Here is a 27,107-nt window from a genome sequence, read left to right as displayed (position 1 = left end):
GAGATTAGATCAGAACAGTACACTGCTGGTTAGAAATTAATCTTTTGCTTGAATACCTTCCTGGGAAATTACACTGTAATCGCACAACCAGCACACAGACATATTATCTGACTACTGGAATATTGCAATTTTGTCCGTATGCATGTATCACCTTGGTAGAGTAAGAGTGTCCATCTGTTCCACAGACCGGTGATGGATGCACCACTGGACATCTCTTGCACTTCAGCTGTGCTGGGTTCAGACCCATTCCCTTAGTGAAACTACAAAAGAACAGAGAGAAAGCGAGAAAGAGAGTGAGTCAGAGATGACTCCTGTTGACGTCTTAATGACACATACTGTGAAAGCGACATTCAAAGATGACTTGACTTTGCTTACATGATCTTTCACCTCCCAGTCCTTTCTCTTTCATTTAACTTCATCTATCTTATGTCCCAAATCTGCTCTCTTTTTCCCATGTCTGTTTGTATATTCCAGAGTGAAAGAAGAACACTGGTTCTGAGTCACCAGAAACATCTCTCTCCAAAACAATTCTAAATGCAGACTACAATCTTAGTGACAGTTCATCCGAAATTCACATTCACAGAATTTTCCAGATGTATTTGATTGGCCAAGACATGTTTGATGTCCAAATTTCACTTCTTTAGTTCCAAACTGGAGATTGCTGGCAAACACTAGAAAACGACAGTTACCAAAATCTTTTCTGTAAATACAGTACATTGTCATTGAGGTTGCACACACAATGTGGTTTAAGACAAACTTAACTGTGACTTACTGTGAATTATAAAGATCAACAAAAGTTCATGGTGTAGTACAACCCCAATTCCAGTGAAGTTGGGACGTTGTGTAAAACATAAATAAAAACAGAGTACGATGATTTGCAAATCCTTTTCAACCTATATTCAATTGAATACACTACAAACACAAGATATTTAATGTTCAAATGGATAAACTTTATTGTTTTTTTGCAAATAGTCACTCATTTTGAATTTGATGCCTGCAACACATTCCAAAGAAGTTGGGACAGGGGCATGTTTACCACTGTGTTATATCACCTTTCCTTTTAACAACACTCAATAAGCGTTTGGGAACTGAGGACACTAATTGTTGAAGCTTTGAAGGTGGAATTCTTTCCCATTCTTGCTTGATGTACAACTTCAGTTGTTCAACAGTCCGGGGTCTTCGTTGTCGTATTTTGCGCTTCATAATGCGCCACACATTTTCAATGGGAGACAGGTCTGGACTGCAGGCAGGCCAGTCTAGTACCCGCACTCTTTTACTACGAAGCCACGCTGTTGTAACACGTGCAGAATGTGGCTTGGCATTGTCTTGCTGAAATAAGCAGGGACGTCCCTGAAAAAGACGTTGCTTGGATGGCAGCATATGTTGCTCCAAAACCTGTATGTACCTTTCAGCATTAATGGAGCCTTCACAGATGTGCAAGTTACCCAGGCCATGGGCACTAACATATCCCCATACCATCAGAGATGCTGGCTTTTGAACTTTGTGCTGATGACAATCTGGACAGTGCTTTTCCTCTTTAGCCCGGAGGACACAACATCCATGATTTCCAAAAACAATTTGAAATGTGGACTCGTCAGACCACAGGACACTTTTCCACTTTGCGTCAGTCCATCTCAGATGAGCTCGGGCCCAGAGAAGCCGGCTGCGTTTCTGAGTGTTGTTGATATAAGGCTTTCGCTTCGCATGGCAGAGTTTTAACTTAACTGACAATGGTTTTCTGAAGTGTTCCTGAGGCGATGTGGGAATATCCGTTAGAGAATGATGTCGGTTTTTAATGCACTGCTGCCTGAGGGATCGAAGGTCACGGGTATTTAATGTTGGTTTTCTGCCTTGCCGCTTACTTGCAGAGATTTCTCCAGATTCTCTGAATCTTTTAATGATATTATGGACTGTAGATGATGAAATCCCTAAATTCCTTGCAATTGAACGTTGAGAAACATTCTTAAACTGTTGGACTATTTGCTCATGCAGTTGTTCACAAAGTGGTGAACCTCGCCACATCCTTGCTTGTGAACGACTGAGCCTTTCAGGGATGCTTCCTTTATACCCAATCATGACACTCACCTTGTTTCCTTAATAACCTGTTCACCTGTGGAATGTTCCAAACAGGTGTTTTTTGAGCATTCCTCAACTTTCCCAGTCTTTTGTTGCCCCTGTCCCAACCTCTTTGGAACATGTTGCAGGCATCAAATTCAAAATGAGTGAATATTTGCAAAAAACAATAAAGTTTATCCATTTGAACATTAAATATCTTGTCTTTGTAGTGTATTCAATTGAATATAGGTTGAAAAGGATTTGCAAATAATCGTATTCTGTTTTTTCTGTGTTTTTGTAGACAAGAGGTGTTATGCTTAATCCTGACTCCTCTGCATAATTCAACTGCAGAATCCACACTAGGTCTGAGCAATAGGGGGATGTAATCAGATATCGTCAATGATGAACAAGTAATCCAATGACATGTAAAAGGCGATAACTGGCATGTTGGGAAAAGAACTTTGAGAGAACTAGAGAGAACCAATTTAACATTAAACAGCTTGTGAGTATGCTGTGAAATTTTGGTTCATTTTCCTTCATTTGTGATCACATGCTCCAGTTCAGTTTTAGTCTTTACCTTTTCACAGCAGTAAAACAATCAAGCTGAAGTGACTGAATATATTAACCTAGAGCACGTAGCTCTAACCAGGCGAAAAAGTTCTTCTGGTTCATACACTCAATATATGACAATCACTGTTTTTAGCTAGACAATATTGTGATAATTATTTTTAGATATTGTCTGGCGTAATATGAACACTACACTATATTTACAATTTCTGTCTCTACTGAAGGTGATCAGCTATTCATAAATAGAAAAATAATCTGTAGCATCCATATGCCTACCACAATGACATGTCTGTGCTACCTTAATAAGAACCTGGATGCTGTATGAGAGAAATTTTTGGGCATTTATTCACAGAAAAGATTTGGTTGTCTACTGACTTCTAGCACTTGTTAGCAACAGTCGCCTTGTAGCTCCAGTGCTAAACAAAAAAAGCAAAATTTGAACGCCAAACGTGTCTTGGCTGATTAACTACATCTGGGATAAGGGGAAAATTGTGTAAATTAGACTTCTGTCCAAACCATTGCTTTAAGCAACGCAGTAGATTAAATTTGTGAGCAGCTCCATGTTCTGCATGGAAGACACTGCAAAACTGCCTCCATGAATATTAATTATATAATGCTGCTTAGAGAATGTGAAAAAGATGCAGTAGGTTCCTGAAGATGGCTTTGTTTTGTTTTCATACTTTTCTTTCCCTTTGTGTTACTCCCCCTAAAAACAAAACGGGACTTAAAACAATTAAAAAGAAAGTGGACGAGACAGCAGTTTTGTGACCGGCCCTCCATAACTTCTCTCTCTTTCTGCCCTCCCTTGCTCTTCTTCCATGCTTTTCTTTCATCAGATCATTAACAGACACTTCTTGTTGGGCTTTACCATTCTCACACTCAGCACGCGTCCTGTTTCCATTTTCATGGCAACAATCACTGTTGACAACTGTAGTTTAGGAAGAAAAACCAGGACAGAGTGTACCCTCATTTTCACCTCACACACACACACACACACACACACACACACACACACACACACACACACACACACACACACACAAACTACACACTCACTTTGGCAGGAGTTGTTGCTCACTTAAATGCCTGAATCAACTTGGGGCATAATGTGTTTATTCTATTCTTAAAGACAATTCTTTTTAATTGCCTTGGAGCAACTTTCTCGCTCTGTCATTAACCAGTAAATGAGTGTGCTTTTACTGCTGGTCCAGTGCGCTGGGGGTCCAGGAACTAGAGCATGGTGAAGCCAAGGGGTTGTTAGTTTGATCCCATGGGAACCAAGGGCCTGTGAATTTAAACGTCTGCTGCCATTGTGCCTTTGAGCAAATCATCTAATCCCAATACTGCTGAATTGAAACACTGCGTCATTGGTCAACCCCGGCCACAGACGGCTCGGACGAGCAATGGCCGTTTTAAACGTTCTCGCTATTAGAATATTCACATGCATGCGGTACAGGAGGTAATCCATTTCTGACTGCATTGATTTAGTGATGTATCTTTGAGTGTAACACTGCCACTACTTTTGTTCTGATATTCAATAAGAAAGCTTAATTAAAAATTACACAATTTTTAATTTATAGTCAATCTTTTCTATTCTGAACGTGCATTATTTAAATAGCCAATGAAGTAAAAGGAGTCTAAGGTGAGTCAGTATAAGGTCAGTACGCTTGTAGTGGTTTTGTGTTAATATGTGACCTTAAAGGAGAATTCCAATATTTTTGCTTAATTATGTTATGAAACTGATGAAGCATAGTATATTATAAAATATTACATCCTAATAACATCAGAATTACCATTAATGGTGATAGGAATCAGAAATATACACACACTGCTCAAAAAAATAAAGGGAACACTCAAATAACATCCTAGATCTGAATGAATGAAATATTCTCATTGAATACTTTGTTCTGTACAAAGTTGAATGTGCTGACAACAAAATCACACAAACATCAATGGAAATCAAATTTATTAACCAATGGAAGCCTGGATTTGGAGTCACACACAAAATTAAAGTGGAAAAACACACGACAGGCTGATCCAACTTTGATATAATGTCCTTAAAACAAGTCAAAATGAGGCTCAGTATTGTGTTTGGCCTCCACATGCCTGTATGACCTCCCTACAACGCCTGGGCATGCTCCTGATGAGGTGGCGGATGGTCTCCTGAGGGATCTCCTCCCAGACCTGGACTAAAGCATCCACCAACTCCTGGACAGTCTGTGGTGCAACGTGGCGTTGGTGGATGGAGATGTGCTCAATCGGATTCAGGTCTGGGGAACGGGCGGGCCAGTCCATAGCTTCAATGCCTTCATCTTGCAGGAGCTGCTGACACTCCAGCCACATGAGGTCTAGTATTGTCCTGCATTAGGAGGAACCCAGGGCCAACCGCACCAGCATATGGTCTCACAAGGGGTCTGAGGATCTCATCTCGGTACCTAATGGCAGTCAAGCTACCTCTGGCGAGGACATGGAGGGCTATGTGGCCCTCCAAAGAAATGCCACCCCACACCATTACTGACCCACTGCCAAAGCGGTCATGCTGAAGGATGTTGCAGGTAGCAGATCGCTCTCCACGGCGTCTCCAGACTCTGTCACATCTGTTCAGTGTGAACCTGCTTTTATCTGTGAAGAGCACAGGGCGCCAGTGGTGAATTTGCCAATCCTGGTGTTCTCTGGCAAATGCCAAGTGTCCTGCACAGTGTTGGGCTGTAAGCACAACCCCATCTGTGGACGTCGGGCCCTCATACCATCCTCATGGTTTCTAGCCGTGTGTGCAGACACATGCTCATTTGTGGCCTGCTGGAGGTCATTTTGCTCTGGCAGTACTCCTGTTCCTCCTTGCACAAAGGTGGAGGTAGCGGTCCTGCTGCTGGGTTGTTGCCCTCCTACGGGCTCCTCCACGTCACCTGGTGTACTGGCCTGTCTCCTGGTAGCACCTCCAGCCTCTGGACACTACGCTGACAGACACAGCAAACCTTCTTGCCACAGCTCGCATTGATGTGCCATCCTGGATGAGCTGCACTACCTGAGCCACTTGTGTGGGTTGTAGAGTCCGTCTCATGCTACCACGAGTGTGAAAGCACCACCAACATTCAAAAGTGACCAAAACATCAGCCAGAAAGCAGAAAGGTACTGAGAAGTGGTCTGTGGTCCCCACCTGCAGAACCACTCCTTTATTGAGTGTGTCTTGCTAATTGCCAATAATTTCCACCTGTTGTCTATTCCATTTGCACAACAGCATGTGACATTGATTGTCAGCCAGTGTTGCTTCCTAAGTGGACAGTTTGATTTCATAGAAGTTTGATTTACTTGGAGTTATATTGTGTTGTTTAAGTGTTCCCTTTATTTTTTTGAGCAGTGTATATATTTTTTTAGAGAAAGAGGGGGAGATGGAGAGGGATGTGTTAGCTTTTCTCACCTAGAAAACATTATTTTCAGGGACATTATTATTTCCAGCGATATATTCAGATAACACACCTATCCTTAGCACATACGGTTTCATATGCATTAGTTTACATTGCTCATATGCTTTTCTTCTTGTTCTGGTCTTTGTCTCCTCCTACTTGCCATCTGTCTCACCTGTGTGTTGTTTGTAGCCCTGCCCTCTCCTTAGTCCCAGGTGTTTCTGGTTTGTTCCATGTGTATTTAAACCCTTGGTTATGTACTTTGTGTTTGTTTGGTGTTTTGTGTTCTCAGGCCTTGTTTTTTGTTTTCTCCCATATGTTTTCTACTCATGTTCTCTAGTCTTGTATCCTTTCTGTTGTAGTATTTTGTTATTGTTCTTATTGTTTTGTTCTTTTGTGGATTCTTTTGTCATGACTTTCAATAAAAACAAGGACTTGCGTATGCATCTTGCTTCTTTGTCTCCCTCTTGCTACAGGTTTTCAAAGCAGTGGAGACGCAAGTGTGACATTTAATAAAAAAAAACACCCAGCCGCAGTAATAGGAGTCACTTATTCTGTTTTTTCCTGTTAGAGTACACTTACTTGGGGATTCCTATGTTTTCTTCAGCTGATAGCAGAAATAAAAAGCTGTTAGTTCATCCACAGAGAGCAGGTGGAGCCACACTAATGTTTCTTTTCAGAACACACTCAGACAATTGCCTCCCAACAGCAGCACATCTTTTCTCTCCCTCATTGCATTCGGCTACGATAATGTATGCTAATCAGAGAAGGCTTGAGGTGCTACAGTGTTCTGCTGCATGCAATGTTTCACTGAACCAACTGATTCAACGTATAACGTTCAGCGCCAGCTCCCAACCCTAATGTCCTTTTGCGATGCGTTAAACCTGTACATTTGCTGGTATTAATCAGCCCTCAGGAGTCTGAAGTGCTAGCCTGATGTAGACTACTTTTTGATATGGGCAGTGACCGATTTCATTTCTCATTATGCAAGACCATGTTGAAGTTTCAAGCTGTTTTTCGACCTTTGCATGGCTTTTGAACTTGAATCGTAAGTTCATACACAGAGACAGACACAAGTATTCAAGCTATGTAAAGTCAAAACTAATGCAATTATTAGGAATACATATTTGCATGAGTTATCAAAAGACTAGACACACATTTCAGCATGAAAATTACTGTTTCCTTCTATGTTGTCTACTGAAACACTAGGCTTTAGATTATGATGTAGCAGGGATTTTTCCAAAAATTAAAATGAACAAAAAATATTACCCTAACTTGCACAGGGACACTGACACTGACTGTTTCAGTTAAACCAAGCTGAAGGAAAAACACGCAGGTGTCAAAGGTCTCCTCTGTGTCTAACATCAAGAAATTACATTAAAACAGTACTACAGTCATTCCAGCTTGAGTTTAACATAAAAGCATCACCACGTTAGTGATTGCATTATTGTGTTACTGCCAACACAAAAGCTACCCTGACAGTTTATTCCTGACAAGAGTTTTAAAGATGCAATATGAAAAAAAAAAACCAAGTGAGTTTAAAGCACAATTCATTTGACAGGATTTTATACAGGAAGGTGGGGTAATATAATTACTAAGATTTAAGTCCTGTCTGAATGCACCAAGATTCTGGAGCCTTTTACCTTCTGTAAAACAAACAGTAGAACTAACTCCAGGTTATATTGAATGTGTTAATTGCTATATTCCATCTGTTTTTTTTTTTCAATTAAGGAAGCACTTTAAGAAGCATGTACTCTAAATCCCTTGGCCCGTGGGCCAAGTCATGCCCGTGACACAGTCCTATTCAGCCTGTGATATTATTTTAATTTTCTATTCTTATTAGCCCGTTTCATACTGAGATGCACTACAGTGCCCAGCATGCACTGCAGCATAGCGTGCAATCTGACCTCGTTCCCCCAGCAGCAGTCTATGGGCCAGAGGTTACACAAAAAGAACAGATACCTGGTGTCTATTTCAAGCAAATAGGCAGTTTGTTTTTTCAAATAACCCAAAACAATTTATTTGATTTAGAATTATTTTTGAATAAGTATGCCATGCCTATTTTGCTGTTCTGGCATATTTTGCAGTTTGCATATTTACATAAATATTTGCATACTTTGAATAAACAATGGTCAAATATTCAGTAAAAATGAAATAAAAACTGGCCCATGGATTTTAATACGGCCTTTTAGAGGTTGAATTTGACACCCCTTCTCTAAATATTGTCTGTAGCCCAAATTCAAGCTGAAATGTATTGCCTGCATCAAGTTTTCAACTCTGAACATTTAAACATGACAAAAATAAAGTTCAGCTTTTTATGGCAATGTTGAAATTTCCAAGCTAATGACAGTTTTTTATGCCACATTGCAAACACTGACAACAGCTAGGTAGATGGCTAGGATATGAAGAATTATGATTAAATAAACCGCAGGACATGTTTTCAGCTGAATGTACCGTTTATGGTACACAAGTCATGTAGCCACTGTCATCTGTAGCTGTTATTCTGTGCAAACCAGTCATAAACATTACAGACATCCTCTGGAAAAATGACATTGTCCAGCCTCCCCATGTTAAACTAATCTCAACAGGACAAAACTCAAGAATGCTGATAATACAACAGTCTATCAGGATTTGCCAAGTTCGGCTACTTTTGTAATATATACATAAAAACATTCTAGATTTTTACAGAGGTCACGCCTTCATCATATAAACAAGTTCTATGCCAGCAAATATTGGCAAAAGTTGTAATTAATTATGTATTTTAATACGTATAATGTAATTAATATTTTAAATAACTTTAAAACATACAGTACTAACATTTGGCATATTTTCTGTTAGAAAACTAAGCTAATCCTAGGCTAATCTGCTGAAATCATTAGCCGGGGCTTTAAGCATTACAATTACAGAAGATAACAGAGTAGTTTGAAATAGTAAACACTTTACCTCATCCTGCGCTGGCTAACGCAGGTGGGTGTTTTGTAGTCTTCAGCCACGCATTGCTTGTGTCGGCTGCATTTTATCTTCAAACAGGGATCTTTGGCAGGATCCAGACCTAACATACGTATCACAAACACACATAGAGAAAGAAAGGAAAAGAGTTGATCAAATTTATCATAAACTGCATTAACTCATTGTTTTGCTAAAAATGATCTTTTATTAAATGCTAGAGAAACTGCTCTCAGACTTTCTATACGTATGCAAGACTGGGGTGCCCGCTGTGCTCCAGTATATTTACAAATATGCATGCAAAGGAAAGGTAAAAGACATTTTAAACATGGGCGTAAAGTGTCCTTTACAACAACCTATGTGCATGTTTGAGCTAAATAACTTCAATCATGAATAAAACCTATCTACAGCACTTAGAAAACAGTATTTTTGTCTGTTCAATCTTCCTATTTCAAGGTAAAGTAACTACACTTTACCTTGAAATATAATCATAACATTAAAACATCTTTTTGCTTTAATGTGTGAATTCATTTAATGTTTCATATTTGAAACATCTTTTTTTCATGTCATCTAACACATGATATGAATAATGTCCATTTGAGTTGAGTTCCACTACATTCCCCCTATGAAGCTGTTGGAATATCCACAAATCACATGTTCAACAGGAAGCTCTTTTTGGAGATGACAGGAATATGAAAAGTAAATATCACTGATATTGTTATAATGAGTGAAAAAGTCAGTTTGAAAGTACAACACTGTTATCCAATTTATAGTAAATTTATGAGAAAATGAAATTACTATTACCACATCTTTAGCAGATCAGATCATTAGTGTGTCCTCATTGATGCTAGTTAAGTGATAATTCTGTGCTAAAAATGTGTTACTTTCAACCTAGTCACTCACTTATGCCACTGTCAGGAAAGAAAGCTTGTAATGAACGGAAAAAACCACAAGGCAGAAAAATCAAGCAGGAACTGAGTGATCAGCCCTGGGATGTGTGGGTGCTTATAAATAAACGTTCTATTTCTGATGTGTCTTTACGTGGGCAACGTAAAGCTTTACAGTGAGGAGAGCAAGCGAGAGCCTCTAATGCCATTACCTCTCATTATAACCCTAAAAGGCTAACACACAAACAGTATCGCAGTTATACACTCTCCTTCTATTCCACTTGTTCAAACACACACACACACACACACACACATATCCACACTTAGAATGGTCTCTGACCTCACACTGTAAGAGCCTTAGCAAAATCCAGCACAGGCTTCAGCAGCTTATCCAAACCTGATCTCCTCAGCACTCTCTAATTCTATTGTTCTAATGTGGGTGTGTGTGTCTGTGTGTCTGTGTGTGTGTGTTTGTAACAGTGCCTAAAAGTTGAGCGTGATCAGTGCATTAATTCATCTATTGTCACAGACAGTGAGACACTAATAACCCTAGACTAATACTTGAATTCAGAGAACAAGACAAGTGAAGTCAAGCACTGCTCTAAAACAATGCTTCTGGAAGAGCCCAGTGAACCTCATGCTTGTACAACTAAATCACACTAAATAATATTGATTCCACAGGAAGAACGCTACTGTTAAGCTCTTGAACTTTTAGCACAACATTTAATCCTTACAGAAAATCTGCACAAAGAGGAAAATGGAAAGTGATAGCACCATCTATAGTAGAGAGTTGTTGTTTCCGATTAATTAAGTACTAATTAGCTTAAGATCAGGCTAGCTAGTACTAGGCCTGTCACAACTATTACATAATTGCCTTATTGCAAGGATTTGTACTGTTCACAATCATTTTCTGCAGTTGTTGGTGTTCAAAATTGTATCTTTACATTGCAACAAACATGGCAAAAAATATGAATGCGTGTTCATCATTTGGGGGCAAATACATGTGCAAAAAACACACAGGTCTTAAGAAAACAACAAACATTCTAACTTCTGACTTGGTGCTATAATATCCTTAGAGAGCAGCAGTGAGTTTGTTTATTTAAGCTTGAGCTGTGTCTTTCATCAGTTGGAGAAAAAGGATATTAACAATTATAAAACGGATAACTCCTAAAGTCCTAAAATCTGATTGGCTGAGCTGTGTTCGAAGCTCAACTCTGTATTATTGTGCCACGGCATGAAAAACCCTTCTGTGGTTAATGGATTAATCTTTGACTCTAATCCTGACTGGACGGAGCACCGAGTGTGCTGATGAAGTAAGAACCTGTTTTTGTTTACTAGAACTAGGCTAGTCAGCTAGCCAACAGGCTAAAACATAGCAAACATGCTAAAGAACTCCAATATTAATATCACAGGCTTGAATTAAAGTACTCACAATATGATTCAAATGTGTGTGTTTGTCAGAAGTAGCATCAAACCCGGGCTGAATCCCAAACAGCTCCATACTCCCTAGCTAAATAGTGTGCTGTGTAACATTTAAGATTAGAAATTCTAGCTACTGCTATCAAATCGTGCACTGCTTGTCAAGTATGAATGTGGATAAATCACAAATGACCATTTTTTATGGTGATAGTTCACACTGTTGGGGTGCAGGAGTTAGTAATTAAATTCCTACGTAGTGCACTAACCAAGAGATTCAGCCCCAGTGTGAGAAAAGCGGGCATTGTCAGACTGGCAGAAGACTCACGGTAGTAATTTGGTGATTTAGGAACTGAAAATATTTGCGATAAACAGCGCTGTGTTGCATATGTTCACTGTTCACGAAAAAAAGTTTTAAAAATCATGAAATGTCCACAGTTTACAGTGACCGAACGTTATTCTCCTCATTGAGCGGTCAACTGTTGCTTAGCAATGATACCGCACTCTGAAGGAACTACATTTCTTGGCGGAATACTCATGCTGATTATTATTAATAATAACTCAAATATTTATCTAAAACATTGTGTGTTTTAAAAGCAATAAGCCATTCAAGGCCTGTGAATTACTGCAATTTTATCACAGGGAAGGGAGCTTGAGAAAGAGCAAAGAACACCCTTCCCTGTGATAAAATCGCAGAAATTCACAGGCCTTGAATGGCTTATTGCTTTATTAATAATTAATCAACAAATACACAAATAATCAACGAGTGCTATTTAAAATGTTCATCTAATTTCCGATAAACAATTGATTTTTGAATAGGCCAATATTTAACTGAACTTGAGTACTTGCACGCAGGGCACAAGAGTGTAACTTGTTCTGGTAGCCCTACTTAGTGATGCAAAACTCAAGGTTTTCTGGAGCAGACTTCAACTCTCGACTCCTGACTTTTTGACTCCATCCAAGCCTTGAGTACACTACATGTGTAGCTGGTTGTTGCTGCTGCTTTGTCTGCCATTTGCACTGACACAGTAAAGAAGCAGCAGGTAAACACGCTAAACTGAGGCTCATGGATTTAAAAATGTGATTAGTATGGCATTTTTTAGAGTTTTGAATGTACATAAACTTGATTTTGCTTGTGCCTTAAATTCAGCTCATTAAAAAGCGTAAAAAGTCAGGTTCACAGTACTAAGATATTGGGCCACATGACAAAGTGCTAAGGCAACTAAGCTACACCGGAGTCTTTTTAAACGTCTTGTTGCTTCTGTTGAGTGTAGCTTTAAGCTGCAGCTGGCCAATCTGTCTGTTAGATAACAATTAGCATACGTACCCAGTCCTATATCAAAAAAGCTTAAAAGCTGTGAGCTACTGACTTTATACTGACTGTGGTTTAAACTATTCATTTGACCTTCAAGCTAGCCCTGGTCAAGCCATATGTGTTTGTTAACTTGGGCTTATAATATGTGGTAAATGTAAGTAAGTAGACTGCATTATGTTTCTCATATCGGTTATGTCAGGCTGCATTTGGCATTCAATAAAGCCTACACTCTTTTTTATGTAAAGGGCAGTGCTGTGTTTGTTTTCATGGCTCGTCTCTGAGGTTTTGTTTGTCAGTAAATGAAAAAGATAAAAGATTTTGCCAGCTCTAGTTGGAAGCTTGCAATGTATAAATTCAGTAACAATTCTTTAGCTAACAATTCGGTGTACCATGAAACTTTGACTCTGTTGTGGAATCAACAATTTAACAATTAAAAGGACCAATAAAAGAACATCAAGCTTTACAAGGGATTTTTACATTTGAAAATAGCCTGAGCTAAAAAATGTGCACACACTGTATTTGTATGTAATTCTAATCAATTCCAATCCAATGCAGTTGATGCATCGAGGCATAAACATTATCGTGTTTAGTCAAAGGCTCATGCTGTTAAGAGCCATTGCTGACGCCCACTTCACAGGATTGTCGGACTGCACACTGCCCTGGGAGGTGTAACTATTGCCAACTGCCCCAGGAGGAGACTGTAAACTCAAGGCCACACACACACACACACACACACACACACACACACACACACACACACACACACACACACACACACACACATATGGCATGGCATAAAATTTTGCCTACTTCAGCTTTGTCCTTCCAAGAATCTTATGGTCAAATTTTAACTTTATTCATACATTCATATATATTTGAATGGTAATCTAAGCTGTGTTATTTGAATGACTTCAATGTAATTTAACACATAGCTTTATTTATTTTATTGGCAACCAATACAATAAACAATTTTACCATAGCAGTTTATCTTGGTATTACTTAAAATGTGCTCTTGAATGAATTACACATGGATACCAGTTTAATGAAGATAATTGCTTTTAGAACGTACCTTGATCAAAAGGCTTCCCAGGGTTCCAGGATCCAGGCTCCTGCAACAATAATAATATTGATCAAAACTACAACAACATGAAACATCAATCCGTATTAGTAAATGTTTGATTATTTACGTTGTACACAAAGAAAATTATTTCCTTGACCTTTCTTAGGAAAATAATTTCACATGATCATACAAACCTCTACTTCCTAATTGCAGAGGAAGCATTAGAGAGAAAGCAAATAAATAACACCGTTAGTGGGATACGCACATACGTGCTCACACACAATGAATTACAGCCTGCGCAATATCACAACCAGTCATATTCAAACTGTATACTCTATATGAGCATGCAATATACACATTTATGCTTGTCAGTGTGTAGTGTCACTGTGAGGAGACTGTATCAGATTTGCTGTCAGGTTTGTTAATTAGCTTATGCTTGAGAGCATTCCTAATTGATTCCGACAGTTGTTAGTCCTCCCTCTAGTCAATGCAGCCCTAAAGACTGACATTTCTGATAGCTCCATATGGCATAACACACACACACACACACACACACACACACACACACACACACACACACACACACACACACACACACACAGTCAGTTTGCAGGATATTAATACCAAATGGCTGACTGGTCAGTTGACTGACTGGCCCTCCGGCAGTTTTAAACATTATATACCTGTGTGTGTGTGTGTGTGTTTGTGAGTGTCAGTGCCAGTCTTTAGTGAGAGACACCACATGAAATCTATTACCATCTCCATGTGGGTCTATTTAATACCCTTCCAGTGCACAAACACCAACACCCCCTCATTTGGCAGAGTTATAATTTATACTGTATGCTTCCTGATCAGAAAGAGCATTGTGCTGCATTGTTTATTGAGTTCTCAGTCAGGTAGTTTACATGGTGGATTCTCTTTTGTGGGATTTTCTGCAGCTCACCTATCTCAACATGCTTGTAACTGATTTTTGTGACTCATAGCATTTTGCTTAATGTCTGTCTCTGGTAAAATGCTGGATTGTAAAGCACAATTATATGTACTGTATCTTTTAGTCAAACTGTAAATCAGGCAATTTGGTATTGGCAAGATGCTTTCAGAGAGGTTTGGTGTGTAATGGTGCCTTACTCACTCTTGATTTCTTTACAGTGGAGATGACAGAAACTAGACGTTGCGATGGCTACAATGCAAATACAGCCATTTGGCTTTACTATCCAGAATAACCAGAGAAACTACATGTGTTTTACAAGTTTTTTACAAGTTTTTAGATGTAATGGTGGTAAGTCAGAAAAAATAAGTTTTGTTTGGGAGCTCCTTTGCCTTACAACATCCTACATATTCCATATGTAAAACACAAATGTTTTAGGCCAAAAACGTACTGTAATACTTTCATAAAACAGTGTTAGATATCAGGTAGTGTATGTGTAACCATATCATGTAATAATCTTCTTTATTTTTTATTTGGATCCTCATTAGCTTCCACAAAGTGGTTGCTAATTTTTCTGGGTTCCACACAAGAACAATTGCAATAAACATAAAACAAACATCTTTAAAATAATCCTGCATCATAAACAAGACAAAAACAAAACTACAAAAACTAAACTCAAGAATAAATCGAATACTCAACAAAATCATCAATAACCAGTAATAACCTATATTTCAAAGCAAAAGTCCACAGTACCACAATAATCAATTTTTTTTATCTTTAAAACTATTTAAAACTATAATCTGTTTGATGTCACTGGGGAGCATATTCCAAGCTAAAGAAGTCCTGTAAAGAACAGTTCTCTTCATACAGTATGATTATGGACTTGGCACAACCAGCTGACCAGAACTCACTTGACGTGTATTATACTCAATACAAAAACCTGAAAATACCAGTTTTTCACAAAAACTTTGGTGTATTGTTCCTAATAACATTATGCATGGACAATAACATCTTCTCAGATGTAGCTTTTAGAGGCATTAAACACTTCAGACATCTGGTTGCTATCAGCACCACTATGAACAATTCTGATTCTGACAGCAGTGATACGCTACCTTGAAGTAGCACTGGTCTGGAAATAATTTCAAAGGATATATGCTCTTTTACTATGCATTAGCTGTAACTGTTATGCAGTTTTTTTACTTAATTTGCATTCGTAGAAGTTTAATTTAACTGTTGTGTTTATTTAGAAGTTTGTTGTAAATACTGAGTTGATTTTAACGTGTTAATTGTTTCACATAGTGTTTCAAGTTAGTTGCGTTTATTGTATTGTATTCTGTTCAATGCTTAAGAAAGCTGCTATGAATGTTACACTGTTAACTGTTAACTTTTCAGCCTGAGCTGACACAAAAGCACCTTAAACTCATTGAAAAATGTAAAGGCATCAACGGATCCAAGCTAAGCACTCTCACTCTTGAGAACACTGGCAAATGTTTATTCAGACCCAATGCCTCAATAAATAAATATATTAATTAATCAATATATAAATGAATAAACAACATCTGCAACAGTTTCTTGAGTGAACAGGGTCCCTTAGTGTTTTGTTGCTGTGGACTTGCTTGCCAGCGTTTCCCATGTTGCCCCAGATCACCGTTTGTGTTTGGTTTCTCTCTCCCACTGAGTCTGAAGCGTGCCCAGATTTCAATACTAGCTCATCTGTGCTATAACAACACAAGCCCCAGGCTCTGCAGCCAGCCAACAGACTCTCATAGGAAACACATGCTCTGCCTCCCACTTTCTTCCTTTATTCCTTTCCTTCTTTCCTCCTTTCTTTCTACATTTCTCCACAAGACTTTACCATCAGGAATCCCTTAGAAGTTATTACCACCATTTGGCTACACTATTCATCTGTAATTATGGAATTAAATGATTAATTCCTTAGTTGTGTACTGAATTTCCTTTACACTGTATTTATATTCTCTTTCAAGAGGTTCAAGGGTGCGTTTTTGTTTTTCATATTAATAAATGACAAAAATATAAAGCATGTTTTCTTCTTCTGCAAAATAAGACTGTATGCACAACAACAACTCTTCAGCATATCATAATAATAAATAAATATCATAATAAAACATGTCCTTGTCTAATTAGCAACACAATGTAGTGTTGATGGAAAGTTCCATACTTTTTCCACAGATTTTCAAGGGAGATACAAGTGAGAATGAAATACTATCAATCATTTGTTTTGCCATCAATAACTGCAAATGATAAGGATTAAATATTTCAAGTAGAAGCACATAATATACAGAATAACCTGCCCTCCTTTTTATAGGCTAATAAGTGATGGGTTTGTCTGAATATAGCAGGGTTTGCTTAATAATTTCTAAAACATTTGAGCAAGAAACACACATTTCTGTTACAAAAAACAAACTTTGCTTCCAGCAAATATTTGGGAACACTTGTGCTGAAATCAGTGTGAAAGCAAACGTTTGAACGTACCATACACAAGTGAGGTTGACTGTAACAGACTGAGAGGCGTTTGTCGATTTACAATTCTATGTAGTCTGAACCAGACAGCATTACCAACTTAAATACATAAAAATATAGGCATCGTTTTGGAAAAAATGTATTGAACATTTGAATAAAAAGAAGGAAATCTTTTAAAGCTCCATGTTAAAACTGTCATTGTTAAAAACAACTGTATTTTTATTTGGCTTAGTCTCATTGCAGGTTGGTTACGTGCTTCAAAACGATGCTATATTACAGGCACCGAGACGATTAAAAGAAAGTGTTAATTCTGTGATTTATACAAACAACTACTATGATGAAAAACGCTTATTATGAAAAATGGTACATTAACAGTCTTCATGTCAAATCTGGACAACTATCTATCAGACTGCTATTGTTTGAAAATGGGTACAAGTAACGGATCTTTTTACATAATAAACAGGTTCAAGGAAAACATGCCTTGGGTTCCGCTCTTCTAGAACATGGTAAACTCAACTAAAATGAGAATCTGCGTTGCATTGTAGACTGTGCTACATAGCTGTGTTACAAAATTCATGTTACATTTAAACATGTTACATGTTACGTTCTAACCTGCACTCTCCTACTGTTTACCTTTTTACTGCATTTAATGACTGATGCCCTGGGTGATTTAACAGCAGGTTACAGGAGGGAAGTCATGCAGTGGACAAAGTGTCTAAATGCAGCCTCCCAGCTTCAGCACTGCTCCATCTGACTATAAAAAATATGACTAGGGCCTATAACCTTGAAGCGTACTCACTGCGTGAGAGAGAGAACTGTACTTACTGCATGATACAGAGAGAGAGAGAGAGAGAGAGAGAGAGAGAGAGAGAGAGAGAGAGAGAAATGAAAGGATGAATTGCTTTGTCCTATCCTGCATTGCCCACAGGATTCTAAATCCTAATGGAACAGAGCTCACAAACACACACACACACACACACACCCCTGCAGATTATCACAGTCTAAGTAATGTAAATTACGTCTGCATCGAGCTTGCTGTAATCACTTTAATGATTCTCACACACGAGCACATATAATATGAAAATGATAAAACCGTGAATGAAAAATTACCCGAGAGATTTAAAGTATCAGTGAATTACTACCTAAAATATAAGCCCAACTGGTCGACAGTTCAATGGATATTTCAAAAACAACTTAATAAAATCATGTCAAATAATCACCTCATGGACAGACAGAAGGACAGACTATTTGTGTGTGTGTGTGCTTTGTGAGGGTTTTGTGAGCAGACTGCATGACAGCCAGGGGGGTTGCTCTCTCAGGCAGAAAGTGCCAGAAGCATCTTACCTTCCCCATATCATTCATTCTTTATGACTGGCACACACACACACACACACGCTCCTTTTCTCCACAGAAAAACTTTAATCCTTCGAGTCACACGCACACACACACAAACAGAGCTAGAAATAATTTATAATGGAGATTAGATCACTTTATATGGTTGACCGATATACTGCAAGCATAAAGTCATTATTCTGCAGACTTCTTACCTTTAAAGGTCTCTGCATGTGTTCTAAGGAATATTCTGTAATAAATTATGGCATATCTTATTGTGATTTACCTAAAGTAGTAAAATTTACCTAAACTATTTTACTCTCTTTATTTCAGTACAGCTCCAAGTGTAAAACAAAGAAGTATAAAACAAGTAACACCTTCATTAAGTCTTTCTGTGATTGTATCATTTACTACTCTGAAAAGATCGTAGTCTGGGTGTTGATTTTCTGTGTTAACCACTGATCTCTCTGGCTGTCTCAGTGGAGGATGTGAGGCAAGAGGTGTAGCCATCGTGCAGTGGTGGAGAGCTCAACAATGGCTGCAGTAGACGCACAGATACCACTTTTTCCCTTTTGACACTGGCCCTGCCGATACAGAGTTCCTGTTCCCATACTATCTGATTTTCTTCTAAAGGTCCTGGACAATTTATTTGGATACATGGTATCACAGACTCCATTAAGCCCCAGCAGAAATAAAATCAAAATCTGGCTGCCTCGGCCAGGAAGCTTAAACTGGGCCATAGTCTGAATCTTCCAGCAGGACAATGATCCAAACATGGCTCAAAATCAACACAAAAATGGTTCACTGACCACAGAATTAAGGTCCCCCCCTGTCTCCTGACCTAAACCCCCTAGAAAACCTGTGGGCTGAGGGTCCACAGTGTTGATCTCAGAATCTGAAGGATCTGGAGAGACAGTTTATGGAGGAATGGTCTCAAATCCTTTACCATGTGCTTTCCAGTCTCATTAAGTATATTACGAGCAGCTATCTTTATAAAAGAAGGCTGCACAAAGTATTAAATGAAGGGGTGCAAACAATTGTGGCACACACAGATTTGAGAAACAAGTCAGAAAATTTCCTGATTAGATTTAGTTTTTTTTCTTCCAGTCATTCTATTTCAAATAAAGGGTTACATTTTTGCTAATATTGTGAATGAAAGATCAAAAGGATCAGCAATAAAGGATGTTTTTACAGCTTGTGTTGCTCATGTTTACCATGCTTGCCAATATTTGTGGAGGGCACTGTATATGTGAACTGGTAAGGAAAATGCACTTTTGTATACTTTAAGTTAACATTAGTGCATTTTATAAATTAATAATGTTGCTTTTCATCATTTGAGAAACGCTGCTGAAGTTAGAATTGATTACTGTAATGCTCTTACAGGCCTTCCTAAGAAAACAATACATGCTCGACAACTCGTACAGAATGCAGCAGCACAGATCAAAAAAACAAGAAAAAGAGATCACACCACTCCTGTTCTGAAAGAATGGCACTAGTTATCTCTGTCTTTTATTTATTCTAAAGTTCTTTTATTTGCTTTTTAAGCTCTAAATGACATTTAAATATATATATAAATATATATAAAATATAAAGATACTGGCCTTCTGCAAATATTGTGTATAAATTACACACTCCATACACTTCTAAACTGTGGAATTCTTAAAATTGTATCTCTTTAATTGAGCTTTAATTGAATTCCTAATATTATTTGTAACTAACTTTTATAATTGTATTACGCTGTTACCTTTAGCTGCTACCTGTTTAAAGAGTGCTCTAAAAATAGAACTATTTTTAACTGTTATAATACGTTTCCCGAATACCTTTTAGATGAAACTGTCATCTGTAATTTAATAACTGTCATATTGTAATTTAAATGATTCATTTATCTAAAAAAAGCTAAAGTGCTAAAGATATGGTATACAGTCTGGGTGTGGGTGTGGGTGTGTGTGTGTGTGGGGGGGGGGTCTGTCCGCTGAAGTGGATTGTCCTTAGGTTAGAGTCATAAACATGGCAAGGTTAAATCTATGGCCTTTCTTTCCTTCTCTGTCTGTCTGTCTGTCTGTCTCTCTCTCTCTCTCTCTCTCTCTCTCTCTCTCTCTCTCTCTCTCTCTCTCTCTCTCTCTCTCCCTCTCTCTCTCTCTCTCTCTCTCTCTCTCTCTCTCTCTCTCTCTCTCTCCCCCCCCCCCCTCCCACTCTCCTGCTCTCTCTCCATTAGAGCAAGGCCTGAAGCAGAAGCTGCCAGTCTGCATTCCATTAAGACCACAAAGAGAAGGGAACAAACATGAGAGCGGAGGTATAGACGAGGTGACACAGCCCAGAAGAGAGAGGATAGAGGAAGGGGGTTGAGATACTGGCTGGTACTGCAAATCTCAGGGAAATAGGACAAGCATATATCATGCAAATACCATCCTGTTTAGAGCTGCCATGATTACCCAATTAAACTCGATTACTCAAATTAAAATTTCCCTTCTCGAAGAACTGGCAGTGAGTAGCATCATGCACATTTTAAAATTCTCATACTGCTTTTCTCTTAAGAAACAAACAAAGCCTGACAAGACCACCACACTGACGGACTGCTAGGTAACATGTACACATACAATTCATATACTGCAACACTGAATCACACTATTTTCACGTAGTTGATTGAGATTAATTGCGTTTGTCCTTTTGAGCAAATTTGCCCTAAGGAAGACTTTTTTCATTCAAAAAGCAGTGCATTTTGTTACAGTTATATGATGGGCAAGCTTTATCAGAATGTACTTAATACCTTCGATAATTAAATAACATTTTCCCCTTTAGACACCTTTTCATTTTCCAACACATTTTATTTGTTGCTGGACCTAGCTGACCTCAGCCTAGCCTTTTCAGCGCTGAAAGCCACTATCAGTCGATGCATCTTAATAATGCATCTTTGACAATTTGCTCAGCTTAAGGCACTCACAATTCAGACAATAACAAAGTATAGCATAACATATTTACTTGTAAACATCATACCAAATACCTGTGCACCTCCTATGTTGCTAGAGAAGCCACAGCTGTAGTCCTCTCTTTTCAATACAGCTTGACAGAGACATAACAAACATAATGCATCAACTTAGAATTTAGATCTAGTTAGTTACTTTTTATTTTGCTGAATTATGCTCAGTCATAGATAAGCTAAAAAGAGTGGAGTGGAGGATTAAGGAGCTTTTGGAACTACAGGCCCGAAAGAACGCGTGGAGCACCACCTTGAAAACACTGGAAGATGTAACGGCAGAACAGCCAGTCTTCTTCTCCTCAACCAGTGCCAGAACTTGCCTTAACAAACAGTTCTGAGGCTGGGAGCGTGAAGGTTTTAGCATAGCCCTCACCCAGAGACCAGCAGTACTGAGATAAGTATCACAATATCCACATATTTGAGATTTTTTTCAAACATGTGCCTTCACACAAACCTTGTAAGCTTTGCACTAATCGTTTTTCTTATTATCTGATAATTGAATGTGTTTCCACGCATGATTTCTCAAGCATCTTTGGCTTTGGCATCTTTTTGCTTCAATGGCAATGAGAAAATTCTTGTTGGGGGCAATCCCTAAATAGGTATAATTTATTTGTTATTTATGCTCCACTTTTGTAGCTTGAAAAATGATGAAGCTTCCAAATACTAAATGTTGAATTAGTATGCCAATGCAACCAGCAAGTATTCAAATTATTACAGATGTATAATTTCTTATGCCTTCCTAGTTCATGTTTGTTGTGTTATTACTGGTTTGATGGTTATGGTTTGTTTTTATTTAGTTGATTCTTATTCTTGCGTTTGGCTTTGTTTGTGACAGCCCTAATCTTGTACTTTTATAACTTGTGCACATTTAGGACTGCCAGGAGACATCTGGTTCCAAACACCCTAATAAACTGACTTTTATAATCCTAATATCAACATTTACAATACAGATAATATTACCACTTTCCTAGCATGCCTAAACTAAACCTCACTTAATCGCTGCATATGAAATAATACAGCGTAATAATTTGACAGTAATATGAGATTCTATTCTACCAAGTGCGAATTGGGTTGTCATCTAAGGTTTTGATATTTGGGTTTGTTAAAGTCTTATGAGGGTCTCCTGAGGAAAATCAGACACATGGCTTCTGCCAGGCGCATGTCATAACACACGAGGATCAAAGCGTGGGCACACACACACACACATACGCACGCATCACTTTAGATGCGTCTCACATGCACTTAATAAACACATTCATTTTACCCCTTGGGGGAGATTTCACTGCTGTGGTGTTCAAAGTCTGGTGTTCATATTTAATGAAGGCACACCATGCGCCCAACAAAGACGTGTTTAGCCCGAGGTTTCAGCACATATACACACATACGTGGCCTTACCATGCATACGTACACGTTTGACGTAAATATTACAGCTTACGTTAAAGTACATACACACATATTTACACACGCATATAATGTATAAAGTCTTGTTTTGACGCTGCAGTGCATGATTGTGTACTAGAAGTCACATTCTCACAACCACAGAAGCTGACAGCACTCATATATAATTCTGTGCGAGGATGTACAAGTGGTGGGTGGGCATTAGGGCAGCACGAACAGTGGAGTGGGAGGGGCTTAAGAAAGGAAGAGGCAGGGCTACAAATGTGATTTCCGGCTGATAGAGAGGTATCTGCGCCAAGAATGTCAGGACGGGTTGCCTAAAGTACGATTCTCCAAAATTCTGGGATCTGAGAATAGGGTGTGAGTGATGCGGCCAATTGGCATCAGAGCAAACGTGTGTCCAAGAGCTTTTCTGCACACACTCACCACTTGGCATTTCCTTCATTTACGCTCAGATGCAGCTGAAAACCTAAAGTGTTGATGTAAATGACTAAGCCGATAGTCAGGTGTTTACTGCCTGCATTCATTTATCCAGTTTTCCCTCGTTAAACTGAGCATCATTAAGTCACATTTACTGAGATACTAATCTGCATAAATCACTCCCTGCTAACTGATTGGCCTTGAAGTGTCACATGGACAGTCTCAACTAATCTTTATTGCCCTTTCACGGGAGAGTTAGACACATGCGAGCAGAAGCAGGACATCAGCATACTCTTCTGCTCTCCCATTACAGCCTCTGTAGACTGTCATCACATTTCTGTCATCAATTGAACTCATTACTGTGATGCTTTCATGATTTCTAATCCGTAGCTGACATCTCCGATGTTGAGTGCGTGAGTGCCATAATTAGATTTCACTGTCATCACTGACCTCAAGGCTGGTGGTCATTCTCGTGCACTGAACTGAAAGGCTGTAGAATATACTCTCTAATCTTTACATTTACAGTCACTCACCGTTGAGATTATTTATATATATATACTTTCATGATATTCAAATCTGAAGGCTTGTCCTTAACCTGCATCTATGATGTTTTTAGTATTTTACCAGTTTAATTAGCTTTTATGGTCCATGTTTTGGCAATGCTAGTGGTCATACACATGCACATATTGAACTGAGAAAGGAGGAGGTAGAAAAAGAGTGCGAGAGAGAGAGACAGAGGCACAGGGAGAGACAGTGAGAGAGAGGAAGAGCTATCTTGGTCTTCTTCCAGGATGAAGTTAGTGAGACGGCGTTGGCTGACTCGGCTTTGCCTGGAAATACTGTAGCAAGCTGCCTATGTGAGAGTCTAAACTGCAGACCTTACATAAACATCATTATCACGTGCACACACACAGAAGCGGAACTGGAAGTCCTCCAGTGCAACAGATATCAGGCTCTGGGTTAAATATCACTAAACATTATCTGTTTATGGACAAATAAAGTGGATTATAAAGCCATTATTGAGGACCTAACGAAGTTGGTCAAAAACAATGTAGCCTTTTGATACACCCATCCAAAGCTTATATTACCACAGAAATTACAACACCCGTCTCTGTGGACACAAAGTGCATGACTACAGCTGAGTCAGGTCAGAAGGTCCAGTAACAATTTGTTCAAGTCCGAGCTCTGGGCTTAATCTGAGTCACAGATGCTTAATTTGGCCCACAAGAGTGACCATCACCGAACACTGAGGCCCTTAGGCTCACATGGCTTTGTGCTTTTAAAGAATGACAGCATTGTGAAGACAAGGACGAGCACTACACTTCTGTGACCGTGTCTATATAACACACGCGCAAGTCTGTATTCCTGCCTTTCTGGGGACTGTCCATTTACTGCTGTATCACAGTGGCTAAATGCTGTTGCAACTACACATAAACCAACCTTAAGGCCTTGAAAGAGCTCATTCAAAGATGTATGACTGATATTTTGCACACTAAACACGAGTTTACAAGAGGCGAAAATGAAACGTTTTATTCACTCTCTGTACACGGCGTGCATTTAAAAATATTGGCGTAGGTGTTTAGATATGAACGATATTCCAAACCTATATTTGGTGACACCTTTACTGTACTCCAGAAGAGCAGAATGTTTAGGTGGAGCTGCCCTACTGGGCTGAAATATCCCAGTTTTATTCATTTTACTTCATTTCTAACCCAGAAATACATGTTACATTTCTCCGCTATGCTAATTCAGTCCCGTTTTCGACGTTTTCTAACTGTGAATGTACTGGCATCAGCAGATATATACATATGCACGGCTACTGCCATTGGCCCACCGTGTCACTTGTTCTCAGACTTCCCTCTGACACGGCACCACATGGTTGCCAGCATCACTGGATGAAGCCTCTAGCATTTCTGAGAAGCTCTTTTTAAGTCTATTTACAACTGCGCATTCGGAGGTAGTTTGATTCTGTGGAGTTCTTTCGTCATTTGACGTATATTGCTGGTATATAGCGCATGTTTATATATAGCTCTCCGTACAGGTAGGGTGTTTTGATAGCCTATATCGCTGTATCAGAAACTGTTACCAGCATTAAAAGAATAACTGTGATATTGTGATGAGCTGAATCTTATCAGGGGGGGTCACTAGTGATACTAAGCTGAGTCTGCATTGAATTAACATTGAAAGCACAATAAAATGTTTAAAACAAATTTGGCACCATGCTGTGACTCAACTCAACTCTACTGGCTATATTCAACTTAATTTACTACATTGGATCACTCAGTGAGTTAGACAAACTACTAGAACAGCAGCCTAAGGCTTACATGGACGATAAATGAAATGTTTTCGTCCCAGACAGTATTAACTGTCTTTGGTTAAGTTACATTATGGTCCAGGGTTAATGTGGAGTGGCCTGTATCCCTCAAAACCCAAAAGGGAATCTTTCACTTTATAAACTGAAAGCTGTTTTTCACTAAGAAGAAGTAGAAGAAAAGAAACACAGAAATAAAAGACAAACGTCCCTGAAGCGTTTCATATGTTCAAGGGTCCTTTTAGTCCGTTTGGCCCTCACAGTGAGCTAAACGCACGCACCAACACGCCGACGCGCCTCCTTCAGCTCCTAGCGGACCTCCGGCTGAGGCTTCACCGCTGAGCTAACGGTCGGTCAGCGCCCAGAGAGGCGAGCAGTGGCGGCGGAGGACCGAGGCAGGCTAACGCTAAGCTAGCTCACGAAGGTGAAGTTGGCTTCTCATTCGAATTTCCCGTTCCTCCTTAAGGGGTGCACCATAACTGCTGCACCATTTAAGGTGGAACGGAACAATTCGAACCAGAAGACGCCTCGGGTAACATCCTGGAGCCTTTTTAATTCAAAATTTCCGTTCCACCTTAAATGAAGGTAACTGCTGCAGCATTTAAGGTGGACTTTTCGAATAAGAAGCTGGCGAATTAGAAGACAATTTCAGCCCCGCAGCTAGCTCAAACTAAATCCGCGACACGGGCAGTAAACACACACACACAGTCTGAAGGGAAAACACCGGGCAGCAGAGAAACGGGGCCGTTAACGCCACACAGTGAAACGCTACTCACGTCTCGAAATTTGTCCCACCGTCCTGTCAGCCATTTGTCGTCCAGAAAATTGCCGCTGTCGTCGCGGCCGGAGGCTCCGGGCAGCACCGCCGAGCACAAACACACACACCAGCACACATACACCAGCAGCGGCAGCAGCAGCGCAGCGCGGAGCATCTGCATCGGAGAAACGGAGAGAGAGAGAGAGAGAGAGAGAGTGAGATACAGACCGTGAGCGAACCGACATCCGAGGCGAAGGACGGTTCGAGGAGAAACCGTTAGAGCATCGTCACCTTCAGAACGCAGCGCTGTCGCGCGAGCCTCTTCTCCCGCGCCGAGTGGATGGAGAGCTGCTTCGAGTCTCGCACTGACACAGCACGTCTCTCTCTCTCTCTCTCTCTCTCTCTCTATCTATTTCGCCTCGCGCACTCGCGCTCCTCGTCTCGCGCTCTTGCTCTCTCCGCACTGAGCTTATGCTCGTGAAGGCGGACGACGTGGGCGCGCTCTCTCTCTCTCTCTCTCTCTCTCTCTCGCGCTCTCTCTCTCTCTCGCGCTCTCTCTCTCTCCTTATGTCTCTCTCTCTCTCGCGCGCGCTCTCTCTCTCTCTCTCTCTCTGTCTCTCTCTCTCTCCTTATGTCTCTCTCTCTCTCTCTCTCTCTCCTTATGTCTCTCTCTCTCACTCCCTCTCTCTCCTTATGTCTCTCTCTCTCTCTCTCTCTCTCTCCTTATGTCTCTCTCTCTCACTCCCTCTCTCTCCTTATGTCTCTCTCTCTCTCTCTCTGTCTGCTAACTCCTCACGCATCAGGCCAAACTGAGAGCTTCAATTACCCAATCATTAATCAATAAGCAAGATCT

At 39.6% G+C, this 27,107-nt stretch overlaps 1 protein-coding gene and 1 long non-coding RNA gene across 3 annotated transcripts in view; one reads left to right on the top strand and one right to left on the bottom strand.

Moving 5' to 3' along the window:
• Positions 1 to 20,769, top strand: part of LOC108439187 — a 40,629-nt gene extending 19,860 nt beyond the window's left edge. The window contains exon 3 of the long non-coding RNA XR_001858746.1: positions 20,607 to 20,769. This is a non-coding gene — a long non-coding RNA (uncharacterized LOC108439187). The remainder of the gene's footprint in view (positions 1 to 20,606) is intronic.
• The window catches only part of spock3 (SPARC (osteonectin), cwcv and kazal like domains proteoglycan 3), a 34,884-nt gene extending 8,160 nt beyond the window's left edge, over positions 1 to 26,724 (bottom strand). The window contains exons 1-6 of one of the 2 annotated variants that reach the window (XM_017717440.2): positions 26,546 to 26,724; positions 26,274 to 26,429; positions 13,845 to 13,853; positions 13,660 to 13,699; positions 8,970 to 9,078; positions 152 to 260 (exon numbers count right to left, since the gene is read on the bottom strand). In XM_017717440.2, coding sequence (XP_017572929.1) covers positions 152 to 260; positions 8,970 to 9,078; positions 13,660 to 13,699; positions 13,845 to 13,853; positions 26,274 to 26,429 — 423 coding nt within the window. In that variant the 5' untranslated portion in view covers positions 26,546 to 26,724. The remainder of the gene's footprint in view (positions 1 to 151; positions 261 to 8,969; positions 9,079 to 13,659; positions 13,700 to 13,844; positions 13,854 to 26,273; positions 26,430 to 26,545) is intronic. The other variant, XM_017717442.2, reaches the window with a different exon arrangement.
• Between the last annotated feature and the right edge of the window lie 383 nt (positions 26,725 to 27,107).

The sequence above is a fragment of the Pygocentrus nattereri genome, chromosome 22 (genome assembly GCF_015220715.1).
Source record: "Pygocentrus nattereri isolate fPygNat1 chromosome 22, fPygNat1.pri, whole genome shotgun sequence".
NCBI lineage: Eukaryota > Metazoa > Chordata > Actinopteri > Characiformes > Serrasalmidae > Pygocentrus > Pygocentrus nattereri.
This window is presented reverse-complemented; position numbering and strand designations above follow the sequence as displayed.